The sequence below is a fragment of the Typha latifolia genome, chromosome 4 (genome assembly GCF_019914945.1).
Source record: "Typha latifolia isolate L0001 chromosome 4, TyphaL0001v2, whole genome shotgun sequence".
Classification (NCBI taxonomy): Eukaryota; Viridiplantae; Streptophyta; class Magnoliopsida; order Poales; family Typhaceae; genus Typha; species Typha latifolia.
The window spans coordinates 13024113-13034083 of NC_133089.1; the positions used below are offsets into that span (position 1 = coordinate 13024113).

The 9971-nt window shown below is 34.4% G+C and overlaps 1 protein-coding gene across 1 annotated transcript; it reads left to right on the top strand.

The window, feature by feature from the left end:
• Positions 1–699: 699 nt before the first annotated feature.
• Positions 700–9501, top strand: LOC140787448 (probable methionine--tRNA ligase). Its single transcript, XM_073136364.1, has 17 exons — positions 700–916; positions 1049–1193; positions 1715–1868; positions 1979–2134; positions 2241–2471; positions 2593–2736; positions 3652–3742; positions 5109–5215; positions 5315–5429; positions 5756–5874; positions 6008–6073; positions 6168–6296; positions 6425–6565; positions 6655–6775; positions 8083–8312; positions 8407–8508; positions 8956–9501. Exons 1-17 carry the CDS (start codon positions 796–798, stop codon positions 9184–9186), a joined length of 2403 nt encoding a protein of 800 aa, XP_072992465.1. The 5' UTR covers positions 700–795; the 3' UTR covers positions 9187–9501.
• The last annotated feature ends 470 nt before the right edge of the window (positions 9502–9971 follow it).

The window sequence follows — 9971 nt, forward strand, 5'->3', positions numbered from 1 at the left end:
TAATAACGTAATGTTTATTTTAAAGTTTATTTCGTGTAATATAATTTCGATCCATTTAATTAAAAAATTACTTTTGAAACTATTGAATATTATTCTTATTTTAAAAATCTCGATGAAAGTTTTCTAACCATATATTTTTTATTAAAAAAATAATAACACTAAGATAACCTATTAAGTAATTTAAAATAAATAATATAAATATAAATAAATAAATATATTATATTATTTTTTAAATAAATATAAAGCCAGGTGCACTGGAGAGCACTTTGTTGGAGATGCTTAGAGAATAAAGTGTAGAATAAAGTATACTAATATGAGATAAGATTAAGCAGTACGCAGGTTTAACTTGGAATTCATTTCGATTGAAACCGAGCTTGTGCTTATTTATTTTGACTGCCCTACTCTACTCTGGACCAGAAGCAATTGAGCTTGAAAAAATTAGTTTAGAACTCAACTATTTTTTTATTTATTTAAAAGAGCTCATGATCTATTGGTCATGGAAAAAGTTTAGTCTAAAAATTTGGAAGTGTATCATGATATCTATCATCTCTTTATTTTATCCATAATTTCCCCAAATTTTTAAACAGAAAGTTATTTACTTTTTATTTTTATTTATTATTCAGATAATAAAATTGTGCATCCCACGTCAGCTCCTCGACCACCAAAGTCGTTATTAAGGTTTAAAGGGAAATCTCACTCGTCCCATCTCAGAGCCGGTGGTCTCCTCTCCTCTCCTCTCCTCTTCCCTCCTACGAGGCGCGAAGGGTTTACGTCTCTCTCTAGATCGAGATCGAAATGGGAGACTGTTCGGCGAAGAAATCCCCCAAGCTTCCAATCCTCGGCCGCCGAAACATCCTAATCACGAGCGCCCTCCCTTACGTGAACAACGTCCCCCACCTCGGCAATATAATCGGATGTAATTCTATCTGTTTCTCGCTGGTTTCCTCTTCAAATTTTCGTTTTTTGTGATTTTTTGGTGCCACGATCGGAAAGAAGGAGACCCGTTTGATTGTTTTTTGGTTTTTTTTTTTCTTGCCCCCACCTGAAGGTGTTCTTAGCGCCGATGTGTTCGCGCGGTACTGCCGACTTCGGGGATACAATGCTATATACATTTGTGGCACGGATGAGTATGGGACTGCCACCGAGACCAAGGCCATGGAGGAGAATTGTTCCCCAAAGGAAATTTGTGACAAGTTTGTACCTTTCTGTAATCCCTTCTATTTTGATTTCATATTTTTGTTATAATTTCCTTTAAATGCAATGTCGAAGCTTTCACAGCTTGATAAGCTACTTAATGTGGTAGAGCTTAATGGCCATGTATTTTGAGATATAAAAGTAAGTCAAATCTGGTAATGAATTGAACTAATATCAATAGAATCTATAGTTGGGAATTTGATGCGTGTCATCGTGATGGGTTTGGAAAGTAGAAATTTTGAACGAAAGGGGATGTTTAGAGTATGCTTTGTCAATTTACTAATAGGTTTTTATCTTGTTTTTGAAGTAGTACTATAGTTGAAATTCTTATGGTTATGCTACTGCAAGTTCATTTCTTGTAATTGGTTGAATAAAACACTGTCTTCATTTTATCTTCCCTTATTGGATGAAGAGAGAAGATAAATAAAGAATAACAATGATGAAAGAGTTCATCTCGTATTTATAAAGATTAGAGTGAACTTATGTCTTGCTGTATGACAGTGTCTTTGCTGTCTTACAGATACCATTCTATTCACAAGGAGGTTTATAAGTGGTTTGACATAAGCTTTGATGAGTTTGGTCGAACATCTACCCTGCAGCAGACAGAAGTTTGCCAAATGATTTTTCACAGACTGATGGAGAATAATTGGCTTTCAGAGAACACCATGCAGCAGGTGGGTTGGTAACTGTTGTGTTATTGTTCTTATCGAGCATGCAAATTTTTTATCATAAATGCTAGAATTTCCAGTTTCTTATCAAATGCCTATGATCACATTTCTTGCAGCTATACTGTGAAACATGCCCACGCTTCTTAGCTGATAGGCTTGTGGAAGGTACATGTCCTACGATGGGCTGTAATTACGAGTCTGCAAGAGGTGACCAGTGTGAAAAATGTGGAAAATTGTTAAATCCAACTGAACTCAGTGATCCAAAGTGCAAGGTATTTATTCATGAATTCTTTTGTCAGTTTATATCTATTATACATATTTAGAGCTTTTGATACCAATAAACATCTCTCACTTTCCTTCGCCTTATTCTTTTGGTAGGTATGTCGAAATACTCCTCACATTCGTGATACTGATCACTTGTTTTTAGAGCTTCCCTTACTGAGGAGTAAACTAGAAAAATATATCAATGAAATGTCTGTGGCTGGGGGTTGGAGTCAAAATGCTATTCAAGCAACAAATGCTTGGTTGAAGGAAGGACTAAAACCTCGCTGTATCACAAGGGACCTTAAATGGGGAGTTCCTGTTCCACATGACAAGTATAAGGATAAGGTCTGATAAGTCAGAGTGAAAGTTAATTTTGGCAGCATGTTTATAAATTCAGATTTTCCATGTCCATGAAACTAGAGATCTATCTGCTACTTTAAATTGATGTATTAATTGCTGTCACCAGGTTTTCTATGTGTGGTTTGATGCTCCCATTGGATATATCTCAATCACTGCATGCTACACACCTGACTGGGAGAAGTGGTGGAAGGATCCTGATAACGTGGAATTATATCAGTTTATGGGCAAGGATAATGTTCCATTTCACACGGTAACAATCCTATATCATAATTACAGCTTTACAATTTGGTTCACATATATATTCCTTGATCTGGTATTCAGATATAGGCCCTGACCTTATCCTGCCTAACCATATTTCTATCTCAGTAAACTTGTAGTTGTAGCCCCATATTGTGTATGCAATTCCAGTACTTCATGATAAAATAAGTCTTCACTGCAGTCTAAAGAACAGTTATCTATGTTTAGCTGCAAAATTGTTGCTGTTATTTTATGATAAACTCATTTCTTATTTTCATAATTGGAGCTATACAGAGTCACATTTTGAGGTATTCATGCACTATAACTGTTAAGTGTGATTAGGCATTTACTGACAAACTTACCTTGTTCATGACTGATGGCTACTGTCTCAATTCCTTTTTCTTTTCTTTTTTTAAGAAAACAGAAATCTCACAACATATACACTTTCTTTAAGCCATTTCTTTTGGAGTTGCATTTTTGACCTTTAGAGTTCAGAATAACTTGTACATTATGTACAAGTTATATCCATACCTTCAGTAACTTCATTCATGTTACCTTCCAGTTGTATTGTAATCTGGATGCTCCTTGCAAGAGTTACACCCTCTATCATGCTCATTTGGTATTAAGAACTACTCTTTTCCTGCTGATCGTTTCCCAACAAGAAAATGAGCCAGGTACTGTCAAGACTTGCTTATCCACAAGAATTTAAGTTTTACGTGATTGACTTACTGCACCCACTATGGACTTCTAACAGAATTAGAAACTCTGCTAGAATTGTGACCTCTCCTCTGTGTAAAGAGAGCCAGTCAAAAGTTTTGGGTTTTGTAGTACGAGAATTTATTTACATTGTATACAACTGCTCTATTCTCTTAATTTTTTGCAAACAATTATTTCCTTGTAATACCATACATTTAATATTTGATGCCAGGTTATGTTTCCTTCTACACTTCTTGGAACTGGTGAAAGTTGGACAATGATGAAGACAATAAGTGTTACTGAATACTTAAACTATGAAGCAGGTATTAATATCCATAAACTACTCTCTTTGGTAGGAATTATTTTCAGAATGTTCCGAAGCATGATTAATGATATTTGAATTATTGGCTTATTGCATATCTGTCTTTGTGTAATAATTTGTTCTTTGGTCCGTTACGAGAGACCTAAATTTTAAAACATTGGGCAGTGGGATTTGTGCACTATTGAGAAGCCCAATTATCTACCATGTACTAAAAGATATGCCTGAGCAAAGCCCGACAAGACAATTATTTTTTTCATTTTATTTGACTTATTTATTTTTTTCATTTTATTTGGCTTTATTTTTTGTACACCTTTATTATTCGTATAGTCAGCAAATGCATTGACCCGTGTGGCCCAAGCCTCGTGCACTTTGATGCCTTTATAGTCAGCACATGCACATTCAAGGAATGACAATATGCGTACTCTAGACCATCCCTTGAGGGATTTAAATATATTCTAACATAGTCATTACATGAAGTAAGTACCACTGATGTTCATAATTGCATAACTCTATTCCCTGGTACTTCTACATTTTTGCTTTTCCTATAGTCTATAACATCTCTTGAATCTTAATCATGGCTGAGATTTTGTCAACACTGATCCGAAATTGATTTTGTTTCGATAGATTCAGCATTTTTACTGCTTTGAACAATTTGAGTGTTGGTGGTTTCAAGTTTCAACAGTTCAATTTGGATGTTCTTGTTTAGTTGCAATCTGTTTCAACGAATTTTATCTGTTTTAGATCAGTTTTGCAGTTGCCGTAAATGTTGCTCAATTTTAGGTTGTTGTAAAGATTTATAGGGAATGCTAATTAAGAAAGGCGACATTTTTTTCTTAAGCTTTTGTGTTTTCTGATGGATTGTGACAACTGGGGACTTACAATAGCTTATGCAAATTTATGGAAGTGAACTTATAAGCAAATTAATTGTTGCAAGCTTATAAATAACCTGAATACTTGAATATATTTGATCTTTGACTCATTTGATTTAACGATATTAATCATATAGTATTTTTTTGTGTGGAAAGAAACATACTCGATATCAATTATTTCATTAGTTTCTAATTGTTCTATATATAGCTTAATGGATGTCAACTTGAAAATTGAATACTTTACTCAAAAGTTGAAACTCATAAAACATCACTTGATATACAAAATGCCATTTTGATTTCTATTTTATCTATTTCATGCTTTTTTTTCCTTGATCTGAGTATTTATAAGCCACTTTGGTATGCTGTTGTTAAGGAATTAGGCTGATATTATAACTTTGGAATGATATGCGCTATTTTCATTGCTTTGTAACTTAATTCCTTGCCGGTTTGTAGAATCTATGTTTATTATCTTGACATTGTTGCTTCCTTGATTGACAGGAAAGTTTTCAAAAAGTAAAGGTATTGGAGTCTTTGGAAATGATGCAAAGGATACAAAGATTCCTTCAGAAGTATGGCGATACTACTTGCTCACTAATAGACCTGAGGTCAGTTTAGATGAAATTTAGTTTTATTTTAGGTCAGCATGAAATTTTCTTGCATATCTAGTTTTTTAGCTCTAATTTGAAGTGCTTTTTGTGACTTAGGTATCAGATACATTGTTCACGTGGGCAGATCTGCAGGCAAAACTGAATAACGAGTTGCTCAATAACTTGGGAAATTTTATTAATCGTGTATTGAGTTTCATTGCCAAACCAGCAGGTTAGTGAAGTCAACCATATGACTGTTGGGTATCCACTCCAAGCACATTGACTAATAGCTTCTGCATATTAGTTAGAAACTTAGAAAAACATGCCTAACAATTGAGGCATGCAAATCAAATTTCTTATTCTGTTATGTTCTGTGTTTGAACTGTGAATTTCGATGATCTCCTCACTGTTAACTGGAATTACGAAGCGTTATCATAGAAAAATGTTAGCTCATTTTGGTCTACTGTTCATATATGAGAAGTCCCATTCTGAGTTAGTTGCAATTAGATTCATGTAGTGTCGATTTATACTGTACTTACAGGTTATGTTTCTCTGCAGGAGCTGGATATGATTCAATTATTCCAGATGCTCCTAATGCAGAATCACATCAGTTAACAAATTTGTTGGCAGAAAATGTTGGTAAATTGATTGACCAGTATCTTGATGCCATGGAAAAGGTGATTTACTAACTTGTACTGTATGCTTATGCTACATTATTACATTGAAACCACCTTAATGAGTTGTTATTAGTGATCTGGAATCACTATGCTGCTGAATAATTGAAAAAAAAAACTACTCATTGTTTGACAGGTCAAACTAAAACAAGGTCTGAAAACTGCCATGAGCATTTCAAGTGTGGGAAATGCATATTTGCAAGTAAGTTTAGTATTGTTTGGCTCTCAATATGTTGGATTAAGAATTTCTTGATCTCATCATGGCTTGTTGTTTGCTTTTCTTCATTTGTTTGTAGGAGAGCCAGTTTTGGAGGCTTTTTAAAGAAGATCCATGTTCATGTGCCATTGTTATGAAGACTTCAGTTGGACTTGTGTATCTTCTTGCATGTTTGTTGGAACCTTTCATGCCTTCCTTTTCTAATGAAGTACCTTCTATATTCCTTTTTGTTTTCTTCTCTCATTAATGTTTTGACTACCAGATTCTTCTTCTATTCAACTTCATTCCTTTGCTGTGTCTCATTGCAAATTTGAATTGTCTTTTGTTGCACACAAGGTAATGAGGCAGATTAACGTACCTCCAGGATGTCTCTCTTTCTGTGAGGAGAAAGGAGAAATCAGTAAGGCAAAAAGACCTTGGGATTTTCTACATCCTGGCCACAAAATAGGGAAACCTGAGCCACTATTTAAGGAACTGGTATGTTTACTCTATCATTTTCGTGTTGGCTCATTCTTGTCCATGTATATTGTCGTACTTTATATTGTCATTGCAACAATTATCTACAGAAAGACGAAGAAGTGGAATGTTTCAGACAGAAATTTGCTGGTAGTCAAGCTGATAGGCTTTTGAAAGCAGAAGCTGATGCCAAAACGATCGCGGAGCAACTGAAGACCACAAAGTTATCAGGTTTCTCTATTTCCATGTTTTTTTGCAGTAGTATCCCTTTTCTTCTTTGAGCTTTCACCTATTGCCTACATGATAATTAGTTGAAACTTGATTAGAAAATCTCGGTTAAGTTGATCGTTATGTGACATCATTTGCGTCTTCTTGGTGTCTTGGTCTTCTATATAACTTTAGACACTTAGATGTTCTCATAGTATCTTATCATGATCTACTTAACTGGAGGTGCTTTCCCAAAACTGAGTTTCCCACTGTTTGTCGTAGGAGTATACTCTGTGTTTGTCAACCAGTGAAGATCTACCTGTTAGGTTTATCATAATTCTAAACATTAGTAGTGCTACCTAGGGGTGAAAACGAATCGGATACGGATCAAATAGTGCTCAACTCGTATTTGGGTCTATATTTTTGGTCTGGATATGGATATTGGACGAATAATAAAATTTAAAATTATATCCTAACTAAATGGATATGGATAATTTTTGGATTGACGATTAGATCTTAAATGGATACGGATTGAATTTTAAACAAATTATGACATTTTTTTGGACACAAATAACACAAACTATTAAAAGTTTTAAAAAATTTCTTACATGTTAAATACATATAATATTAATAAAATCAATCTCTACAAATAATATATAACACATCATTAGTGACAAATATCAGTAATCACCATTTAAATAAGCAAACTAAAATTTATAAATTATTCAAAAAATATGTAGGTAAACGTATATTCGATATCCGATATTCATATCTAAAAAATTATATCCAACCCAGGTATCTGTATCCATATTCAGGTTCTTTAAGAAAATCTATCCGTATCCAAATCCATATTCAGATATTTTTTTTTTAGAAATCCTACCCGTATTTGGGTCAGAAAGAAATTTTTACTGAATCCAATTTGGATCAGGTTAGTTAGAGTTCATTTGATCTGTTTTCACCCCTAGTGCTACCATATGTACTTATTGTTCTTGCTGCTTTAGGGGCTATGTTCAGCAGACTATGCATTTATGTTCAACTGAATATAACTACATAAATTCAATGGGTTAAATTTCCTAGTCTAACTAACATGAAGTTAATATCAAAGGAGTTGAATTTTATTTCCTGAGTGACTAGATAAAAATGTCCAGTTGGAAAAAAATGAAAAATCAGCTGTAATAGTAATTTTGTCATAAGTTCACAACTTTTTACTGTGTTCTGAATGGCACTTTTTGACTGCCACAAATGCTTCTTTTGGTAGAACTTGTTTAACTTTATTGCAGATGAAGTTTCTCTTATAAATGCATATAAACATTGGACATTATCTTCAACAGAAGGAAAGACAAAGAAACAAAGTGCTAAAGCAGTTGGTAGTACGAAAGCAAAGGCTTCTGAAGCAGAAATTTCAGTCTCCAAACTAGATATCCGTGTGGGTCTCATAAAGAAAGTTCAGAAGCACCCAGATGCGGATTCCCTTTATGTGGAAGAAATTGATGTCGGAGAAGATTCAACTAGAACAGTGGTTAGTGGGCTTGTTAAGTACATCCCACTGGAAGAAATGCAGGTTCACCCTTTGCCTTTTCTCCTATATAGAGATTGATTATCTTACACTTATTAATTCTTTTCTTGCTGCATACGTGCTTTTTCTCTACTGGCAGAATCGAAAAGTTTGTGTTCTCTGCAATCTAAAACCAGTGGCTATGCGCGGTATTAAATCACATGCGATGGTTTTGGCTGCATCCAGTGATGATCATACCAAGGTAACCCGTGATATCATTTTGCCATTTTTGACAGTTTTTATCTTACTTTATAAGACAACAGCTTGTTTGATATTACTGCCTAATTTCCTACTTCATTTCCTGCATAAGTTCCGTTGCTACTTGATACTCTTTAATAAAATAAAATAAAAAATCTGTTGATACTCTCTAGTGACTGTTTCCACCACCTAGTAAGAGCAAGTTTCTAGCCCAGGCTGTTGACAATTATGACATCTAGTAGTAGTATGGAAATGTTCTCCGCAGCTCTGCTCCTTGACGTGGAATTGGATTAAATGCAAGACATGATTAATATTATATGTACTCTGTAATTGAGGTGTATATATATCCAGAGGATAGGGCAACAAATCATTTTTTGGTGTCTATCGAAATATATGTAAGAGTATCAAGTCGGAACAAATTTATATGCTCTTAAACACATTTGGAATTTAGGTGGAGTTGGTTGATCCTCCAGCATCTGCTGTGGTGGGAGAGCGAGTAACTTTTGCCGGATATTCAGGTGAGCCAGACACTGTGTTGAATGCCAAGAGCAAGGTCTGGGAGAAGGTGCAAGTTGACCTCCACACTGATGGAGAGCTTGTAGCATGTTACAAAGATGTGCCATTCACGACGTCAGCTGGTGTTTGCAAGGTTTCATCCATTGCAAGTGGGGCAATTAGGTAGCGACCTTTGTCTTCGATCAGAACTTTCCAAAAGATTTACCTGATTTCTAACTTTTTATCATCACAATTTTTCTCGACGTTTATCTTGCTTCATCTAGCATCGGATTTCTAATGTAGTATATCCGTCAACAATTTGGATATTTCGAATGCTGTTCTTTGTAGTTTGTTATGTTTGTACATGTAATATAGTGCCGAAAGAAGCACAGACGTTTACTTATGATGAGTGAAACAAACTACAGTTACCATTCATGGTAGCCATGGTGATCTGTTTGCACCGCAATTATATGTGAGATAACCGATATCCAGATGGCTTGAATGACTGCTTCTTTTTTTCTTCATGATTAGCCCATAAATTATTGTTTGATTTGGAGTGTAGTCGATTGCTAGAAAATGGAGCTCAATGATTAACGAAGTGACTGTTGAAAAGAAGTGCAGTTATTTTTGGTATGTATATTTGTCACTTTTTTAGTATTTTTTTAACCAAACATCAAAAATAGATGTTTTAAAATGCTGAGTACTTTTTAATCACTTTTTTTTTGTTATTATTTAAAAGTTTGAAGGCTATATACAGGTTGGACAAATAATCTATCATTCTTAAATATAAATGCACTAAAGCTTCACTAAATTTTAGCCAATATATTAAACTGTCTTATATACGTTTTAAAATGTCTGCATTGTCGTACTATTGCTCAGAACTAACGTCTTTCAAATATTGTTCTAAGTAGAGTCAAATCGTATAATATTCAAGCCACCATCAATTTCGATCCTACAATCTTCTTAGTTATA